Source organism: Microtus ochrogaster, linkage group LG8, assembly GCF_000317375.1.
Source record: "Microtus ochrogaster isolate Prairie Vole_2 linkage group LG8, MicOch1.0, whole genome shotgun sequence".
Taxonomy (NCBI): domain Eukaryota; kingdom Metazoa; phylum Chordata; class Mammalia; order Rodentia; family Cricetidae; genus Microtus; species Microtus ochrogaster.
In genome coordinates, this window is record NC_022033.1 from 1,221,893 (window position 1) to 1,242,239 (window position 20,347).

The window sequence follows — 20,347 nt, forward strand, 5'->3', positions numbered from 1 at the left end:
ACCTAGACAGTGGTGCGCCTTCCTGAGTCCAGAACCCTCCATCATCCTTTCTAACCTAGACTCAGCCTTTTGCTCTCAGGGTAGAGAAGATGCCCCTTGCAGAGACTGCGCCCAGTCATTTTGAGTACCATCTTCCGTGCAGAGGTTCATGGCAAAACTCTTGGGGATCTGTGCCTGCCACTGATAACTGCAGCCCTTGGCCTACCAGTACTGCAGTGTCCCATGCTGATATGCATAAACCAGAAGCTGTATTGTATATGATGGAGAATGTGATCCATTAAACTGCATCCTTTATGCTCTCGTCCAAGTACAACCCATATCAGGTAGGTGTCATTCATACAGCCTGTGGGGTGGATCTGCCTGGTGCCCTGGGAAGCTGAATCCTCTCTACCACTGACTTCACCTGACACTGGGGTTCAATGTGGAGCTGATACAGCAGGCAGTAAACACAGCTTCCCAGAGAAGACTGCCACTAGCCCTGGATGGGCTCTGCAGTGTGGATGACGAACCCAACAGCTAGAGGTTTTGCTGAGGCTGATACAGGTCCATTTGCTACAGCATAGCCTATGTTCAGGGGCCTCAGGGTTGGAACTTGTAGCTTGATGACTGCAAGTTTCTAAATGTCCTCATGAGAGCATGGTTGGCACAGGTGGAGCAGTAGGAAGCCAAGAGGTAGAGTCACACCTCTCAAATACTCTCAGATTCCAGGGAAGCTGCTGTTGTAGAGGTTCTTTCCCTTTTTAGAACATGCCACCAGAAGTACCTGTCAGCCACCCAGCAAGTACCTATGACTTGTGTGTCACTGAGTGGCCAAAACTGTGCAATGCTCTGTTCTAAAAATAAAGTGTCTTGCACAAAATAACTGTATTCCTTGTTCTGCTCTATGTTTGCCTTGCCCATTGGCCATTTTGGGCCCCTCCTTGTTGAGGACCATGCTCCAGCTTCCTTGATTATTCTGTATGCATTAGTATTTTTTGGTCATGTTTGCTTTTTATTAATTGAATACCCATCCTTCCTCTGTCCTCAAAATTTTATGTCTCTCAGTCTCTTCCTAATGAGTGCATTTAAAGCATTCTTTCTTTGTATTAGGATTAGGAAACAAGTCCTCATAGCTCATGTAGCTAGCCCAGGCTGGCCTCAGACTCTGTGTAGCTCAGGTTGACCTTGAACTTCAGGTCTTCCTGCCTTTCCCCCTCAAGTGCCCAGTGTATGCTGGGGATTGCTTCCAGGGCATGAGTCCCTCTCAGCTCCACCCTCTTAGGTCTCCCAGAAGCATTTAGTTGCCACTCCCATAGTGCTCAGCCAAAGATGGGCCCATGTGGGCCCTCAAGACATCCCTTGGCTTTCTGCACTGGGTTCTAGGACATCACCCTCCTGGGATGAGTACTTGCAAGGTCTTTGGTTTGTTTTCCAGTGCTGCAAAACAAAAACAGAACAGTGAGGTACCACTTCAATATCAATCAGGAAAACAAAACAAAAAATGAAAATAGCCAGAGTTAGGAAAGATCTGGAGAAATTTTAACACTTGTTTGTGCCCTGATGGTGAAATTTGAAGTGGTGTAACCCCTGGAGAACAGTACGGTAGTTCTCAGAACATTCCCAGAATTACCATATGACCCAGCAGTTCCACAAAACTAGAATCAAACTGACATTTGGCTGAGCAGTCCCAGTGCTCATCAGCAGAGAGTGGACAAGCAGAATGTTTTGTGGACACACATAGCAATGTTCAGCATTCTGGCACCTGCTGTATGGACACTCCTTGACAAGCTGAGTGAGATAGGCCAGTCCCCAATGTGAGGTCCCTGAATAGATCACACTCAAAGATGGAAACTTACTGGTGTGTGTCAGAGCAGGCAGTGGGATCCCATGGTTAATGAGGACAGAATTGCTCTTTGGAATGATAAGAGACATTTGGAAGAAGCTTCTGGTGACAGACACAGTATTTAATGTCATGGAATTGTAAACTTGCAAGTGATGAAAACACCAAATTTTACTATACATATTTACCAAAGCAGGGACTTACAAACCTGGATTTATGAATCTAGAACACTATATATATTTAAATTTCTAAATATGAAAAACAATAGAACAGTGAAGGCCCTGAGCCTCGCCTCCTCCCACTTTAGTGAGTTAGAGCACTTCCAGCTATTTTCTTTCATTTGTAGACAGCCATCTCAATGTCTGTCTTTGCACTCACAGGTCTCTAAGCTTGTGTATTTGAATTGAAAACCAAATACTGGTCCCTTTCCTCTCAAGGTCACTTATCTTGTAGGAATTCCCACATTCTGAATCTCACAAACTCATGGAAATGGTTAACTACTTGTTTCCTGCATCTTCTAGACTAGCCTTCCTGAGTGGCTCTCCCTCACACAATGCTTGGCCATCAGACTTGGTAGCTATCTGGTGACATTGATGCCAACTCTTTGTTTAGGGGGCCAGCATTGTCTAGACTTTAGTCCTATGGCCTTTTGCAGGGCAGGGAAAGCTGGATGAATAAGCAGAGACTAGCCACCTGCAGGGAGTTGCTCTTGGTCTCACTGTGTGCAGAGCAACCTCAGGGACTGTACCTAGTCCTTGATTAACCAAGGCTCCTCACCAGTGTGTGTGAAGGGACAACACTGACCTGGACATTTAACAAATGATGAAAATGGTATATTTTATGTTTTTTTAACCATAAAAAAGCCATTTTTGGCACATACTCAGACACTGAGAATTTTTTTGGAAAATCTAAAAAAAATACAGTATAACTGATATAGGGACATTTTTTTTCCTGTTTTCTCACATACCTCGTACTGTGAGAAACCACATGGCTCCTAATTTCAGCCTCTTGTGCTTTTGAAACTAGCAGCATTCACATCTTTGAACTCAGTGCATTAATGATCACTTCTTGACTTTAGGAATTTGAGAGCGTGTTTTGCGGTAAGACGGGCAGAAGGCTAAAGCTGACCAGACCCGAATCCCTGGTGACCTGCCCTGCACAGGGCAGTCTGCAGAGCAGCCCCGCCATGGAGATCAAGTGACTGGACTGACCCAAGACCTGGGAGAGAACTGCCGTTCTTTCGGCATCGTACACATGCCTGCCATCCCAGAGCTCAGCTCTGAGTCCTCGAGAGGGATGTGGCTCCAGTTGGTGGGACTCAAGTAAGGACTTTGAGAGCACATTTTGTGAAAGTATTATCTAAACAAAATACCCACTATGTCCGGATGAACATTTGAGGATGAAGACATCTTGATAATTAGTAATTTTTCAATTACCTTTCCAACACCATCATGTGTTCTTAACATGATAACATAAAAAATTAACATCCTTGGTAATTTCTTGAGTCTCAAGACTAAAGAAACCATTGCCGTTTACTTATTTTGTTTACATTTTAAATATGCCCCTTTAGCAATTGGAAGAAGGTAAATTGTTCTTAACTAGACGAGGTTTGGAAACTTTATTTCATTTGTTCTGTCACCCCCCCTTTCCAGTCTCATGGTACTCTGTATTGGAAGATGCAGTGCCATTTTAAAACTTATTGCTAAGAATTTTCCAGGGACTTCTTTTAAAGCTCCTTTTGCCCATAAACATTTTCTTGGTAGATTGCTTCAATGCCCACATTTCCATATTGTGAGTCATTGCTTTTCGTGTAATAAACTGCATGTTTGGAACACAGGTTTCCAGTGAGTAGCTTTATTTATTGTACAGACGGTGCAGTGTAGTTCCTTCAATAAATACTGGGAGTCAGAGATGTTCTGTTTGCAATAGAAGGCAGGTGAAACAGACATCAAGTTCCTCACCTTCATCACTGTAGCCAGTGTTCATCTGAAGGTTAGCAGGTTGCTTTATTGGTACTCTGTCATAGGCTTTATATAAATGTTATGTAAACAAGTCTCTTGAGTGTTTTTATCTCATGGAATTGTACAAAAAAACAAAACAAAACCTCTTAGGTACACCATCCCTTCCAGATGCTTGGTTTTAAGTCCCCATCCCTAGGGCCTGTGCCTGAGGTATGCTGTCACAGATGAATGGGTTGCCATTAATCCTGCAGATGTGACAGTGACAGTGGTGCCAGTAGATGCTCTTGGGGGTCCAGGCAGCAGGCCAGGAAGGACTAGCTGACTGTAGCTAGCCGTACTGTCCATTTCTAGTAATCATGACTGCTGCCTGCTGGAGTGCGTTTTCAGTCAGTTCCTAAAGTTGTTTATGAGCTCCGAGGACCTGACTTTTCCCCACCCCCTCCTAACACAGCTCCTTGGCAGGCTGAGGTGTCACAGATCCCTGGGGTTCCCTGAGCACCAACAGCTCCAGGAAGGCCAGGATCACCAGGAAGGCCAGGCTCGCCATGAGCACCATCTTGACCATCTTTGCTGATTCCAGGCACACCTTGAGGTCCTAGAAACCAGGAAAGTGCAGTTAGAGGCCATGAGAACTCCAAAGCAGCAGCCACTCACAATCTACTTGGAAGATTATCTACTGGCTTACTTCCTAACCCTTCAAAAGGTCAGAGATGAGACACTTGGGCAAAGTCTAGAAGAACAGAGGCAAGGACTGGTGGCTGGGCAGGAGGTGGGCAGATACAGCCGAGGCCAGGCTAGCCACAGATAATCTCGTGTCCTGAAGACATGGTGCACTTGGTCTCAGAAGGGCTTGTAGGGTGTATGTCAAGAGCATATTTGGAGGGGCTGGAGAGATAGCTCAGAGGTTAAGAACATTGACTGTTCTTCCGGAGGTCCTGAGTTCAATTCCCAGCACTCACATGGTGGCTCACAACAGTCTATAACTATAGTCTCGGGAAATTTGATGCCTTTTTTTCTGGTGTGAAGATATACATGCAGACAAAAGCACCTCCATACATAAAATTAATCTTTTTTTTTTTAAATATTTATTTATTTATTTATTATGTATACAATATTCTGTCTGTGTGTATGTCTGCAGGACAGAGGAGGGCACCAGACCTCATTACAGATGGTTGTGAGCCACCATGTGGTTGCCGGGAATTGAACTCAGGACCTTTGGAAGAGCAGGCAATGCTCTTAACCGCTGAGCCATCTCTCCAGCCCAAAATAAATCTTAAAAAAAGAAAAAAGAGCATATTTGGGGTTGGCAGGCAGCCTGGGAGGAAGTTGGGGAGCTTTAACTAGAGGTGGTAGACCATAGCCATTTGCCAACATGATATGACCCAAATGTGAGGGTACAGAGTGGCAGCTGAGAGCTAATACTTAAGACCACGTAGGAGGAGCTGTAGCCTGGGGTTGCCAATAGGCTAGTCAGGACAGGGGTCCCACCAAGAGAAGGGAGGTTGTGCCTCAGGGAGGAGGGTAAGGAGCCTTCTGAGGTGGGGGCACCCTATAAGGGAGAGGGGTTGTGCCTCGTAGAAGGGGCAGGGAGGGTCACCCAAGCACAGGTCTGGTAGAGGAACCCAGAGTGGATACACAGTTGTAGATGAAATTCCTCAGAGGGCCTGCAGATGGATGAATTCATCCTCCTACCTCAGCCTCCTCCACGCTGAGACCACAAGTGTATGCCACCACACCTAGCCCCCAGCATTCAGTTTTTTACATTAAGACACCGAAGCATGACAGTCAGGATGACTCAGCAGGTAGACGTATTTGCCTATAAGCTGGTAACTTGAAATTAATGTCCAGAACTCATGTAAAAGTAGAGGAGAATGGACTCTGGTATCTACGCGTGTGTTGTGGTACATGTTTATTCATGCATATATGTGCATACAGATGCACACAGGCACATGCACTCACACAAAGTAAAAAGAAAAATCAATGCATATGTGGTCAATAAGAGATGATTTTCTGGAATAGACATATTTGGTAAGAAAGAAGTTAACCAAACCTACTTAGATACAGAAAAAATATTGATCATTGATTATTCATTATTTCTATATACTAAAGAGATTATAAAAAGCAGTCACTAGTCAGGTCCTTAATGCTTTGCCTTTTAAAAACATTTTTAGTCCCCCCCCCAGAACTGTGAAATGACAGCGGCCTACCTTGGGGCCCCTGGTCCCCAGCAGGCCCATCCAGCCCTGCGCCTGTTGAACCCTTGTCTCCTCTGTCACCCTGGCTTCCTGCAATGAGGAAAAAACACAGGCATGTTAGAACAGCTTCCTATCCACAGTGATGGCCTTTTCCACCATGTTTCCACAGAGCTTGCTGCTTTTTAAGTACTTCCTGAAGTGAGGTTGCTCACCAAGGTGCAGCTTAGGGGAAGTCTGACCAGAGAAGAACACCTGCATCCCCAGCACATCAGCTGACACCATCCTTCCCTCCAAATCACTAGTGGAATTTAGTTTTGTTTAAAATATATATGCCTCTGAAACGTTTGTGTTATTTTGTGTTCATGTTTTCAATATCAGTTTTGGTCCACGGTTTATCAATGGACACTTTGTTTTCATTTTATTTTAAGTGAAACAAGGTTTTAGTCTGTGATCCAGGTCTGAAACTCACTGCAGCCCATTCTGGCTTCCAGCTCACAATGATCCTCCTGCCTCAGGGCTGGGATGACATCTGGTGTTCAAGTGTTAAAACATCACCTAAGTGATCCTCAAATCTTTCATCTCTGTTTTGGTCTGGTCATGGTCACACAGGGCTGGGGCAACAATGCCATAGTAAACCACTTACCCAGCATGCACAAGGCCCATTAGCACCTCAGGAACAACAAAAGGCAAACAGCCTCCAGGGACACAGATACAGCACTGGTTGTATCTTGCTTGATTCTAGGACCAGACACCCGTGCATGTGAGATTATGGTGCAGGTTTAAAGCGATGGCTGCTTGCTGGACTATTTTATACTACAGCAGTTAGAGTGGTGCTGTGGTTGCAGTCGCTAGTGACCTGGAAGGGCTTTAATGCCTTGGGACACCCACTGGTTCCATATGATGAACCTCAACAGAGGACTCAGCAGTGTTTTCAGGGAGGGAATAACAGGTACAGCAGTGACCATGGCCTGAGCTTGGTGTCTGTGAGGGCCTAATCAGGTATGTACATTCTCTACAGTGGGCTCATGGATCTGATACACACTCAGGATTAAAGGTGCCCAGTGCCTCACAGAGTGGGCAGTGTGACATGTTCACTTTCAAATAGAAAACAGGTTTGTGTGGCCATCCCAGCAGGCTTCCTGGGACCTGTGTGTCTCAGTCATGGCCTTTGATGTCCAATTGTTTTACTCAGATCATCTATACAGGCACATAATGCTCTAAATTTTATTTTCGGTCTAGAAGGAATTCAGATCCCTGTTTGGAGGAAATCCTATGTGCTTTTAAAGATGGCAGTCACATGACACCAGATGTCATAGACTGCCTGAGAAGGCCACACTCTGGAGGCATGACCAAGAAAACAGTCATTTGAAAGTTGATTTGGAGCAGACACTGCACTGAGACAAGATGAATTCTCCATGCTTGCTCTCCAGTGTTGAAATTCCTCAATCTCCAAGAATTTTAAAACAGGTAAAAATGATACGCAAATTATACCAAGTCCATCCACCTACCAAAGTTTTAAGCGTAACCTTGGAGATGACGAGGGACCCACACTTATTTCCCATACAGATTATTTTCTTAAACTTCTTTTGGGGCCCATCAAAGTCCCAGCAAAATTCTTCAAAGATCTCGAAAGAACAGTACTCAGCTTCATTTGGAGAAGCAAAATACTCAGGATAGCCAAAACAATCCTGGGCAATAAAAGAACTTCTGGAGGCATCACAATCCCTGACTTCAAACTCTACTACAGAGCTACAGTACTGAAAACAGCCTGGTATTGGCATAAGAACAGACAGGAGGACCAATGGAACTGAATAGAAGACCCAGATGTCAATCCACACATTTTTGAATACCTGATATTTGATAAAGAAGCAAAAAATATCAAATGGAAAAAAGAAAGCATATTTAACAAGTGGTGCTGGCATAACTGGATATCAACATGTAGAAAAATGAAAATAGACCCATATCTATCACCATGCACAAAACTCAAGTCCAAATGGATCAAAGACCTCAATATAAAGCCAGCCACACTGAACCTTATAGAAGAGAAAGTGGGAAGTACACTTGAACGCATTGGCACAGGGAACCACTTCCTAAATAGAACCCCAGCAGCACAGTTACTGATAGAAACAATAAATGGGACTTCCTGAAACTAAAAGCTTCTGTAAAGCAAAGGACACAGTCAACAAGATAAAATGACAGCCTACAGAATGGGAAAAGATCTTTACTAACCCCACATCAGACAGAGGTCTGATCTCTAAAATATACAAAGAACTCAAGAAATTGGACACGAAAAGATCACTTAATCCAATAAAAAAAAAATGGAGTACAGACCTAAACAGAGAACTCTCAAATAGCTGAAAGACACTTAAGGAAATGTTCAACATCCTTAGTCATCAGAGAAATGCAAATCAAAACAACTCTGAGATTCCATCTTACACCTGTAAAAAACGGCCAAAATCAAAAACACTGATGACAACTTATGCTGGAGAGGTTGTGGTGAAAAGGGAACACTTCTGCATTGCTGGTGGGAATGCAAACTAGTACAACCCCTTTGGATGTCAGTGTGGCGATTTCTCAGAAAATTAGGAAACAACCTTCCTCAAGACTCAATCATACCACTTTTGGGTATATATCCAAAGGACGCTCAATTGTGCCACAAGGACATGTGCTCAACTATATTCATAGCAGCATTGTTTGTCATAGCCAGAACCTGGAAACAACCTAAATGCCCCTTGACCAAAGAATGGATAAGGAAAATATGGTACATTTACACAATGGAGTACTACACAGCAGAAAAAAATAACGACAGCTTGAATTGTGCAGGAAAATGGATGGAACTAGAAAACATTATTTTGAGTGAGGTAACCCAGACACAGAAAGACAATTATGACATGTACTCACTCATAGGTGGTTTTTAAACATAAAGCAAAGGAAGCCAGCCTACAAACCACAATCCCAGAGAACTTAGACAACAATGAGGACCCTAAGAGAGACTTACATAGATATAATATACATGGGAAGTAGAAAGTATAAAAAGACAAGATCTCCTGAGTAAATTGGGAGTATGGGGACCTTGGTCCCCCAAGGAGGATTGAAGGAGGAAGGGGAGAGGCAGGGAGGGGAGCAGAGGAAAATGCAGAGCTCAATAAATATCAATTTTAAAAAAACTTCTTTTAGGAAGCAGGAAGCTATTGACCAATCAGTCAGAACCAGGTGGAATCGGGCTTCGAATTTGTCACCAGGGTGATGTGAGGCTTGAGAGGTCTTAATTTTAAAATACACAAATCCCAAAGGGTTTTGGGAAAGGCTGGTGTCCATCAGTCAGTTCAGTGTGTCATCACAACCCCCAGTTTGCCTCTGGTGCCCCAGCTTTCGTCAAGCAAGATGTCTACAGTGTGTGCTAGTAGCTGTGACACCGGCGAACAAGCAGTGAGGACTGACCTGTCTCTTCCTTTCAAAGGGTCCCTGATTCATATCATCTTAAATACAGTGAATGAGTTTTTTTTTAACTTTTGCAACTGACATTGTTATGTCCTGCCAGTCAGTCTTCATTAAAATCTGAACTCGTGAGTGAAAATGGATTCCTATTATTTATTGCTCACATCCCCAACACATTTTGTCCTGGTGGTGTTTGAGAAAAATAATCACATTTCAGATTACTGTGCTTCCCACAGAATAGTAAGAAATTAGCTGTGGTGGCCTCAAAAGCACAAAGGCCCAGCCCTCTCAGAGTCTCCCTGAATGAGTCCTGGTGTCTTCTTAGCATTTCTAGGTGAGCCATGTAGACAGTAGAACTGGGGAACACTAGGCCAGCCTAAATGTGTGTTGCTCTTGGGTCTCATGACCGTGAGACCAATCAAGGGCAGAAATGGCAGTCTCTCATTCAGGTGACAGTGGACATCTCCTCCCTGGACCCCAGGAGAGAGACATCACAGCATGGGAGGTCAGGGTTGTGCTGTTCAGTGCTATAGGAAGCTGGGGTTTCCTCAAGTGGCTGAGGCAGGGCCATGTCTTGCTCTACTTACCTCTAGGTCCAGGATCTCCCAGCTCCCCAGTGGGACCCCGATATCCAGGGGGACCCCGAGCACCAGGGTGGCCGATGGATCCTGGAGGGCCTGGGGGCCCTGGGGGGCCAGCTGGACCAGGCCTGCCGATGGAGCCTGGTGCTAATGGCTTCCTCAGGTGTGCAGCCAACTGTGCGATTTGCTCTTTCGGAAAACAGTGCCAAGTAAGTACTTCAGAGAGGATTATCAAAATATCTTCACGAGAGCCCCTTTCTCTCGGAACACCTCACATGCTGGGATGAGAAGCTCAAAGCCAGTCAGGGAAGGAAGCGTACCTCCCAGCCAAAGGGCACAGTGGTTTGTTTCTTCCTTGTAATTGTTTTTTGGTTCTTGCTTTTAAGAGAGTTTCTCTGTATTCCCCTGTCTGTCTTGGAACTCTCTTAGACCAGGCTGGCCTTGAGCTCAGAGATCTGCCTGCCTCTGCCTCCTGAGTGTTGGGATTAAAGGTGTGCGCCACCACCACCACCCAACTTCTTCCTCGTAACTGTTGCTCTCAATAGTTAGTTGGGGCTTTTCTGAGTACCCTACGTCGTGTTAAGCCCTGGGAAGTGGGTAGCCCTCCCTGAGGTGGGAGGACGGCAGCCAAGGGCAGAAGCTGTGAGGGGTGGAGGAAGCGCAGGAGACTCACCACTGATCATCCCCCCACAGAGCTCCCTGATGTGCTGTTCGCTGGCTTCCTTGCCCTGAAATTCACCCAGGTTTATCAGCAGGCGGGGCAGTGCACCAGTAGCCCTGACATACCCAACACCTCACCCCCAAAATAACTGATAGTTCACAAAGAACATGATCTAAACCCAGCACAAGTCCAACACCCATAACACAAGAGAAAGGAAAAGCCACAAACCGGAACTCCGGGCTTTCCTGTGATGCCTGGGACACCCTGCAGGCCTTGGAGGCCCAGTGGACCTGGGGGACCAGGTACGCCCTGGACTCCACTGGTGCCATTGGGGCCCTGGATACCTTTGGGACCCAGTTCCCCTCGGCTGCCAGACTGCAGAAAAACAAGAGGAAGGGAGTCAGAGTGAGCCCTCCTTGGGAAGGCCTGAACCTCAGGAGTGAGTGGCCACCATATCTCAGGTGTAGGCAGTACCTTACAGGCAACTACCCACCCGGAGGTGGATGGGAGCCTGTGGGCTCCTTGGATTCATTGTTGAAGTATCTGCCAGGTACTCACCTCTCCTTTTTGTCCGACGGGGCCACTGGGACCCTGTGAAGAGGAAGTGTATGCTTTAACTGTGGGGTTATCTGGGAGTGGCTCTAAAAACTGACCTAATCATGGTCAGTGGAGGACAGCACTCAAACTAACACTCAGGCCCCCCCCCCACATGAACACACCGGCACTACGTCCCCTTCGCCTACCGATGCTACTTTAACACCTCTTTTCCCTGACATTTGATTTTAGTGGCTGCGTGGTATCTGCTCTTAGTCTGGCTTGCTTCCTCCATCTCTTTACTACAGTCTTAAAATGCTGAGTGGAACATCTCCTCCCTGGAACTCTGGGGCTTTCCCTAGCTGGGGCCTCAGAAACGACAGGCCTCCATGGTGTAAGCAGACTGACTGGGCCCATCTATTGACTCAGCTCACAGCTGTGAGCTGACTGTCCACAGCTGAAGCAGGGAAGGACGGAGGGTGAGGTCCCCACCTGGCTCACCACGCAGAGGTTTCTAGCTGCCAGGGGCTCTGGGGACCACTCCATCAGTTTAAGAGTGATCAGGTGGGGCTGATTCTAAGGCTCTGTCAAGAATTTGCCAAAATAAAGTACAATCAACTGGGACTGTTTGTAAAGGCGTAAGAGGTTCACAGTGGTCAGTGACTGTGACCTGAAGGCAGGATCCCCAGAGCTAGGCTTTCTATGTGTCACTTGGATTACAAGGAAAGACGTCACTTCAGAGCTGAAATCCCTGACCACCTCGAAGCCAGAAAGGCCTTTCCATTTGAGTTCCAAGGCAGTTCTATTCCTGGTGCCTCTGGGAGAGCTGTGAGTGACTTGGTCAAAGCTGGTCCAAGTTCCAGCTATCACAGTGGGGTTTTCTCACTTAGACCTTAGCAGTGGCTGATTCTGGCAAGGGTGACTTTCCTAGGCAGAATGTAACAAGGCCCCTGGAGAGTCCTGACCTCTCTGCCTGTGCCTGGACTCCTCTCCCCCACCACATATACTCTAATGGGATGGCAAGGCCTGGGCTATTCGGACCTTATCTGCCCTCTTCAGATACCTCATCCACAGCATCCACAGGACAGTTCCCACCCAAACTGATCAGGTGGCTCTCAGGTGGCAGTAAGGGGTTCAGACATACTCACCAGCTCTCCTTTGTCCCCTGGAAGGCCATCAGAACCTGCAATGCCCTGAGGATGACACACTAAAGTTACTCTTGGCTCCTCCCCACCTGAAGCCACTGATCCTAAGACTGAGGCCGGAGTCCAGGCCAGGATCCTCTAGTCGAAGGAGCTCCCAAAGCAACAAAGAGAGGCTTCCTGCTAGGTAGCACTTCCAGGGTGTTGTATGGGGAAGCCCTGGATCACCCAGAGAAGAAGATGGATTGCAGCAGCCACCACAGCCCCGCTCTCTGAGCTGTTTCAGGGAGGAAAAGGGCTTCAGAGAGAAGCCACACAGCTCTAGCCTGCTTTTGCAACACAAGTCTTAGAGCCCAGACTTCACTTCTCTTCACCCCTTTTAAAAAGTCAGTTTCCCTAATCAAAGGTAACTTTTTTTTTTTCCCACTCAGGGTTCTATAGTGATCATCTAGACAACGACTTGTACCCAGTAAAGCAGCTGAGTTTGTCCTTTCTCATGCCCAGGGCTGTGCTAAGCAGGGATGGAGAGAAAAAGAACTCAAGGAGCATTTCAAGGGTTTGGAAAGTAAATCCACAGCCAGATGGCTTAGAGATGTCCTGACCATAGGTCTTCTGCTCACCTGGTCTCCTTTAGGGCCTGTGGCACCTCCTGGACCCTGGGCAGAGAGAAGGTTCTAGATTAGAGGAATCCTGGGGATGCCTACAGGGTGTCACTGCCATGCAGAGCAGAGGCAGGAATCTCACCTAGAGTAGGTATAAAAATTTCTCCTCAGGCAGGGGGCTCAGAACCAGACCCCAGCCCCAGCTGCCAGGCCCAAGTCCTCAGGTAACAGCAGGACACAGACTCCCATGCCCCACAGGTCCTTCAAGGGCCAGTTTTCTCAAGATAGCAGCTGCCTGTCACTCCCAGTAGACAGCGAATCCTTTAAATCAGCTATTAATGTCTGTGACTTGTACAGGTATTCTCTCACCACAGCGATTTGCTTAAATGGTGGAGTATGTGCTTAGTGGGCAAAAAGCATGAGGCTTCCTCAAGATCTAAAGGTAAAGACTAGAACAATGGCTCAGCTGCTAAGAGCACTGGCTGCTCTTGTAGGAAGCCTGGGTTTAGTCCCCAGAACCACATCAGGTAGCTCTGTAGCATGGAAGTTTCTGTCCTGCCTGGTCCCGCAGCTGTTCACTCCCAAAGAAGCATACAGAGGCTTATATTAATTATAAACTGGCCTACTGGCTCAGGCTTATTATTAACTGGCTCTTACAAGTAAATTAACCCACAATTCTTGTCTGTGTGTAGCCACGTGGCTTGGTACCTTTTCTCGGTGAGGCATTCTCATCTTGCTTTCTGAGTCTAGCTGGTGACTGTGTTTCTGCTTTTCCTCTTTCCAGAATTTTCTTAGTCTGGTTGCCCCGCCTATACTTCCTGCCTGGTGACTGGCCAATCAGTGCCTTATTAAATTAATATGAGTGACAAATCTTTACAGTGTTCAAAGCACCATCCCACAGCACAGCTCCAGGGAATCAGACACCCACCTCTGATCTCCTTGGGCTCCTGCACTCACCCAAAAACATGTGGGCAGACACCCATACACATAAAAACTTTTTTAAAAGGAGAATTCAAACATGAAAGGCAAGAGCTATCCAAGGAAGAGGAAGTCAGAAAGATGCACCCCAACCTCCCAGGACTGGGCAGGCATTAGCACTGCTATCACTTAGCATCAGCTTCGGGTCCTTGGAGTTGCTGGCAAGCTCCCTAAGCCCTGGAATTTCCTGTCTGGATGTTAACAAAGCACCTCTTGTGGCTGCTGTGTGGTGGTGGTTTCTGTGACTCCCTGTGTCTGTAGAGGTGCCCGGGAATCTCCGATGCCTGAATATATACGTACTCAGAGTGCTTGGCTCTGCCCAGTAGGGACCAAGAAAGCAATCACATAGCTCCTAAGGACTTGGTGTATGGCTCCAGCCCAGACTCCCAGGACCTGAGGTAAGCCACAACTCCCCTGACCCTGTAGAACACTGAGGTTACTCACTGGCTGCCTTTAGAAGCAGCAGCACAGAGTCTTGAAGAGTTACGTGTGTGACACACTGGAATCATTCAGGTCTCCGCTCATACCCAGCAGACAGCCTGGGACCTAGACTCACAGGCCGCCGCCTCTACCCTTGCCCCAATTATTAGTTCTTCTAAGCCTGCATGTGGAGCTTGCAACAGAGCGGTGAGTGTTCTAGATCCCCTCTTGCCCAAGAAGAACACCAAAAGAATGAGCAATAAAAGGGCCAAGGGCACCTCTTCACAGAGTTGATGGTACTGTCCCTGCCACCCGTGTGGAAGGGGTAGTAGAGACTGGTTAGAGCAGGGAGGCACAAGACAAAGACACTTACCCGGTCACCCACATCTCCCCGTAGGCCTTGAGGGCCTGGAAGGCCAGGGTCTCCTACGTTGCCCTTCTGGCCCTGTGGATTGGATAACAGCCCAGCTGGTCAGCACCTGTTAGAACCTAGTCAGGATCCCCCCTCTGCCCAGTCAACCAGGGCTCACTGCCCTGGCTCAAACCCTTACTCCAGCTTTACCCACCTGGAAGCCACGGACGCCAGGGGCCCCAGGAGGACCTTGTGGGCCAAGGGCTCCCTAAAAGATCAAGTATAAATGGATATTGTGAGGTCCATGGAGGCCCCAGCAGCCTTTGCGGCCCTGAAAACCAAGCTATGCCTCCCTAGGGTGTTGTATGGACAGCGAATGAGTCTTGAGCCATGTCACTGAGTTACGAGGTTTGAAGGCGCAAGCATAGCCGCCTTCTGGGGCAATCAAGTGTGGGGAACAGATCTCAGGGCTTACATACAGTCTCTACCCAAATTGTTAGGCTGGCTCAGTGTCAGGTACCAATGCCCAGTGCCTTCCACAGGGCCCAAGAGAAGGTCGAGTCCACAGGTTATAGTACAAGGCTTGGGACTTTCCATCTAAACTGCCAGGGTCTCAGCTGCACTGTGGCTTGGAGAATCTGAGGCTAAGTGGCCCAGCAACGCACCATTATTCCAAAGGGTGAGGGAAAAAGGAAGTAAGAGTGCCCCCTCTCCAACCATTCTCAGCTTTCATGGACTTGGGCATTTATATATCCCAAACGCTACCCTACCCCTTCTTGCCCATAAACTACGTCTCTCTGTGCCCGCCACTCACCACTGAGCCCCTGTGACCAGCCTCACCACGCTCCCCCGGAACACCAACATCTCCCTGTCAGGAAAGAAAAGCTTAGGGCAGGATCCTTTGACATGTGTGAGAAGAGACAAGACCCCTGTGTCCACATGGAGAGAGGAGCAGAGTCCCCAGGTACGTATAGAAAAATGGCAGAGTTCCTGTGTACACGTGGAAGGAAGGACAGGTCCCCAGCGAGCACAGACAAGGCAGAATCTCCTTATACACAGGGGCCCTGTGTACACATGGTGGAAAGAGCAAGGTCCCCTGCACAAACGTAGAGGGGGCGGGGTTTCACTGTGCACACACCAAAGGGGTAGAGTTCTTGTGTCAACATAGGGAGAGGGACAGGAGGGGAGGGGAGGGGAGGGGAGGAGAGAGGGCATGGTCCTCCTATGCACACAGGGAAGGGCTCTGGATACTCACGGGGATTCCTGGCTCTCCAGAGGGGCCAGCTTCACCCAGCTCCCCAGCTCTACCCTGTAGAAGTGAGGAGTCAGAGAATGCTATGTCCCCTCCCTCCATCACCACTGGAGCACTGCCTGCTGTTCCTCCCTTCTCTGGGGAAAGGAGCCACTCACCAGTTCTCCCTTCTCGCCTTTGGACCCAGCTCGGCCAGGGAGCCCCTGCAGGACAGAGATCAGGGTCAGGCTCAGGGTTGAAGTTAAGGTAACAGTCTAGGTCAAGGCTGGAGTTTGGATTAGGGATAGGGATAGCTCTAGGGATAGGGTCAGAGCCAAGACTGCTGAGCCCAGGGATGGCATGTGTGCAGAGAATGTTTGGGCAATGTGCACAGGCCAGACAAGGTGCCCCAAAGGGTAAAGTCTGATGCAGAGCCCCTGCTGGCACTCCCAGGCAGGGTCCACAAGGCTGGCCCCACAATATCTAGGATGAATACAGGCTTGTTTGCACTTGTCCCCCACACAAGAGTACAGATAAGCTCAAGTGGTCCCTGTCCTCCTGCGCCAGCATTGTGCCACACCCCCAAAGGAGCTAATCCCAGAGCAGCTAAGCTCCCCAGCTTGGGCACTCACCGGCAGCCCATTGGGGCCCTTCTCTCCTGGGGCACCATTGTGACCAGCCTCTCCCTGCAACGATAGTGAGTGGGGTATGAGAGAAAACGATAATGATGCCCAGGCCTGGGGAAGCTGACTTCCTCTCCCACCTCCTCCCAGCAAGCATCCCACCAGGCACCAACCTTCTCGCCATCAAGCCCTGGCACGCCATCCTGGCCATCCTTGCCTGGCATGCCCTAAGGACAGATGACAGGGTTAGGCACTTCAGATAGAACCACCTTGTCCCATGGAGAAACCCCTTCCTTACCCTCTAAACTAAAAATGTCTCTCGAGCCCCCAAGAGTGGCTTTGTTTTCCTGGCTAGGTGGCTATAGGCTATCCTCAGAGACCTTGCAAGGGAGTGAGTAGACGGTGTGCCCAGAGCCCTCAACATACATGTTTACTGGCCCTAGTCTACCATCCTTCCTTCTTAGTGTCAGGTAAGCCTGACCCTAGACTACCACCTTCTGTAGGGCTATAGCAGCTGCAGAACTACAGGCAGGATGCCGGGCGGTGGTTGCGCATGCCTTTAATCCCAACACTCGGGAGGCAGAGGCAGGCAGATCTCTGTGAGTACGAGACCAGCCTGGTCTACAAGAGCTAGTTCCAGGACAGGCTCCAAAATCACAGAGAAACCCTGTCTCAAAAAACAAAACAAAACAAAACAAAACAAAACAAAACAAAACAAAACAAAAAAAGAACTACAGGCTGGAGCAAGAGGAAGACGTGGGCTGTTGAGGGGAGGTGTTTCAGGCTGCCAGGAGCTGTGAGGTGCTGCTGAAGGTTTCTGGGAGCTGTTGGGGCTACTGGAAATGTTAGGGGGTCTTCTGGGGAGGTTACAGGTTTCTAGGGCTGCTAGAGTAGTGATGTGGGAGTCCCCTCCCCTCTGTGTGCTATGATTACCATTAGTGAATAGAGAAACTGCCTTGGCCTGTTGATAGGACAGAACTTAGGTAGGCAGGGAAGACAGAACTGAATGCTGGGAGAAAGAAGAGCGGAATCAGGGAGAAGTCATGGATCCACTGCCAGAGACAGGTGTGCTGAAACTTTCCTGGTAGGCCATGACCTCGTGGTGATGCACAGATTAATGGAGATGGGTTAAACTAAGATGTAAGAGTTAGCCAATAAGAAGCTAGAGCTAATGGGCCAAGCAATGATTTAATGAATACAGTTTCTGTGTGATTATTTTGGGGCTGAGTGGCTGGGACAAACAAGCAGCTCCCTTCTCCTGCAGAGTAGTTGGTGGGTGCTAGAGCTGTTGGGGACAGCTAGGTGCTGCTGTGGGTCTCTGGGAGCTTCTGGGGCTGCTGGGAATTGCCGAAGCACAGCAGTTTAAATGGCAAGGAGGTCCTGCCTGGCAGGTTAGTCTACATACAGTACGGGTACTCTTGAGTGGGGTCCCTGACCCATCAGAGGTCACACACCTGTGAGGCCGGGCCCTGTGTATGGAAGGGACTGTGGAAAGAGAACCTGAGTGGAGTAGCAACATTGGGGGCAGTTTATGTGGCCATGACACCATCCTGATGCCATGAATACCTGAGATACTCACTGGTTCTCCACCCGGTCCAGCCACTCCAGGAATTCCTTTGGGACCAGGCCTGCCCTAAAGGAAACATGGGATAGAAACAGCTGAAGTTGGGACCCTGAGGAACATCCCATCCTGACTCACGATGTCCCCAGAGGCTCGGCCACACACGCCAGCTTTCAGGACATCCGATAGACTACGCTTCCACTGGCGAGTGCCATGGCTCATCCCAGTCACTGTAGAGAGGCTCCATTACCAGGGCTTCTGGAGACAAGTGGTACCCTTAGAATTTGGGGGTCTTGGGTGGGGAAGAAGAGGTTTGGAGGCTTCCAGAGGCTAATGTGTGCTGACAGCCACTTCTGTTCAGGCGAAGCCTGGGTCTCTCCATAGCTCCTGTCACACACCTCACTACAGAGTCTCCATCTGTAGCTGGGCAGTCTGAGATTAGTGAAGTGGAGGGAGGAAGCTACCTGCCTAGCTCCTAGGCTGGACTGGAGCCAGGATCTGAGTTCAGTGGCCCATGCCCCAGCCTCTGTCCAGAGCTTCTCACTGCTGGCTGCTCTGGAGTCTCCCATATGGGCTTTGGGTGTTTGTAGGGGGCAGGGGGAGGGCTAGGACCCTTCAGGTCCACGTTTCTTGCATCACACCCCCTTTCAGAAGAGGGTCTAGCATGAGGAGCCCCCGTGCTCCTGGCAGGGGCTCTCTAAAGTGTCCTCCACCCCCAACTCTAGTTAGGAACTAGATCGGGCTCTTTCACAGACAGGTCCAGAGAACCAAGCTCCTTCTCACTTACCAGGTCACCTTTAGGGCCTCGGAACCCTTCTGGACCCCTTTCGCCTCTGTCACCCTATAACAAGGGGGTAGGGCCAGTGTTAGCAACACAGAGAAGGCTAGGAAGCTGTCAATAGCGGCTGAGGCCCCTTCCAGGTTTTGCCTGGTTTAGGCCTCTAGACCTAGGCAGAGGCTGCCTGCTGCTGCAGAAGGTCCCATGGGACAGCAACACATCCCCATCCCCAGCTCACAGCCAGACAGTAAAGGAGGCAGATCTCCCATGAAGGTCAGATGCCCCATGCTCCAGCTGTGCTGGCACTCAGGCATGCCACATGCTACTTCTCACGTGTCCTGGACCTCACAGATACACCCACCCCTTGGTATGTCCTGGATGCCCCATGTATCCTGGGACGGGGCTCGGGGAAGCCCAGTGGACAGAGGGTAGCATTTGTGTGAATTAGTAGCAGGATGGTGGGGTCGAGAGTCAAATGGTCTGGGCTGGTGTGAGGTCAACCTTCAAGCCCAGACAGATACATACCACTTTCCCAGGTGCTCCTGGGATCCCAGGGGGGCCCCGGAACCCAATGGGACCCTGTAGAGGAGAGAAGGCATTTGCAGTCCTTCCACAGAAACATATACCCTGAGGGAAGCTCCAGCCCAGCCTCAAGTTGCCAGCCAGGAAGAGCCTGAGATCCTGGAGGTTAGGCTTTTCATCTTGAACCCTAGTAGAGTCGGGATAGGACAATCCCAGCCACTCAACTACCAGGACTGACCTCAGCTGAGCCACAGCCCTTCATGGAGCCAGCAGCACTTACCCGGTCCCCAGGTGGCCCAAGTGGCCCTGGAAGTCCTTGTAATCCTCGTGGGCCCTGAGAGAACAGAACCAGAGCTACAGGGGCCAGATGGCACACGTACCCCAACAGTCACCATAGGCCTGGCCTCTGAGTCCCCCAAGGCCTTGGTGTCACCCTTAGAAGTATCTGACTTCAACTGAAGCCCCTGGAGGGAGCCTTGGTGTCAGCCTGGATGGGACCTCTCTCACGAACTGGTTTACGGTCCAAGGGAACTAACTTCCCTTGGAGACATCAAAGGGGTTTCCACCTCACCACCCTGCTTCCTTCCTAGCCTTACCTGCAGCCCCACGGTGCCTGGGATGCCAGGAGGCCCAGGGGGGCCGGGATTACCCTACAACAGAGAAAACAGTAGTCAGCTAGTTCACTCCAGTTCTTCTAGCATCTTTGATTGTCCACTGGTCCTCTCCCATGAGTCTGAGCCATGAGGGGCACCACTCCTCCTTCACAGCTGAGCCACGGAGATTGAGTGGGGGGGGGGTGCTTGCTTACAGCTGGAAATAGGCCACATAAGTCATGGTGGCCTCAACACCCCCTGGGAAGGACCAGGGGTCTGTGTTCAAGCAAAGCCCCCAGACCTTCTTAGGCACCTCCCTCCTGATCAAGTTGGAGAGTGCCCACTGCACACCCAGC

At 49.1% G+C, this 20,347-nt stretch overlaps 2 protein-coding genes across 3 annotated transcripts in view; one reads left to right on the forward strand and one right to left on the reverse strand.

The window, feature by feature from the left end:
• Tcfl5 (transcription factor like 5) overlaps positions 1 to 3,206 on the forward strand; it is a gene marked incomplete at its 5' end in the record, with an annotated part of 26,082 nt that extends 22,876 nt beyond the window's left edge. The window contains one exon of the mRNA XM_026787263.1: positions 2,898 to 3,206. Coding sequence (XP_026643064.1) covers positions 2,898 to 3,020 — 123 coding nt within the window. The remainder of the gene's footprint in view (positions 1 to 2,897) is intronic.
• A 443-nt stretch (positions 3,207 to 3,649) lies between these two features.
• Positions 3,650 to 20,347, reverse strand: part of Col9a3 (collagen type IX alpha 3 chain) — a 25,652-nt gene continuing 8,954 nt past the window's right edge. The window contains exons 15-34 of one of the 2 annotated variants that reach the window (XM_026787243.1): positions 19,995 to 20,048; positions 19,679 to 19,732; positions 19,402 to 19,455; positions 18,886 to 18,939; positions 18,117 to 18,170; positions 16,711 to 16,764; positions 16,547 to 16,600; positions 16,094 to 16,138; positions 15,939 to 15,992; positions 15,498 to 15,551; positions 14,898 to 14,951; positions 14,705 to 14,776; positions 12,952 to 12,987; positions 12,338 to 12,382; positions 11,214 to 11,246; positions 10,884 to 11,030; positions 10,668 to 10,722; positions 10,001 to 10,183; positions 5,988 to 6,065; positions 3,650 to 4,375 (exon numbers count right to left, since the gene is read on the reverse strand). In XM_026787243.1, the coding sequence (XP_026643044.1) occupies positions 4,185 to 4,375; positions 5,988 to 6,065; positions 10,001 to 10,183; positions 10,668 to 10,722; positions 10,884 to 11,030; positions 11,214 to 11,246; positions 12,338 to 12,382; positions 12,952 to 12,987; positions 14,705 to 14,776; positions 14,898 to 14,951; positions 15,498 to 15,551; positions 15,939 to 15,992; positions 16,094 to 16,138; positions 16,547 to 16,600; positions 16,711 to 16,764; positions 18,117 to 18,170; positions 18,886 to 18,939; positions 19,402 to 19,455; positions 19,679 to 19,732; positions 19,995 to 20,048 (1,425 nt within the window). In that variant the 3' untranslated portion in view covers positions 3,650 to 4,184. The remainder of the gene's footprint in view (positions 4,376 to 5,987; positions 6,066 to 10,000; positions 10,184 to 10,667; positions 10,723 to 10,883; positions 11,031 to 11,213; positions 11,247 to 12,337; positions 12,383 to 12,951; positions 12,988 to 14,704; positions 14,777 to 14,897; positions 14,952 to 15,497; positions 15,552 to 15,938; positions 15,993 to 16,093; positions 16,139 to 16,546; positions 16,601 to 16,710; positions 16,765 to 18,116; positions 18,171 to 18,885; positions 18,940 to 19,401; positions 19,456 to 19,678; positions 19,733 to 19,994; positions 20,049 to 20,347) is intronic. The other variant, XM_005362740.2, reaches the window with a different exon arrangement.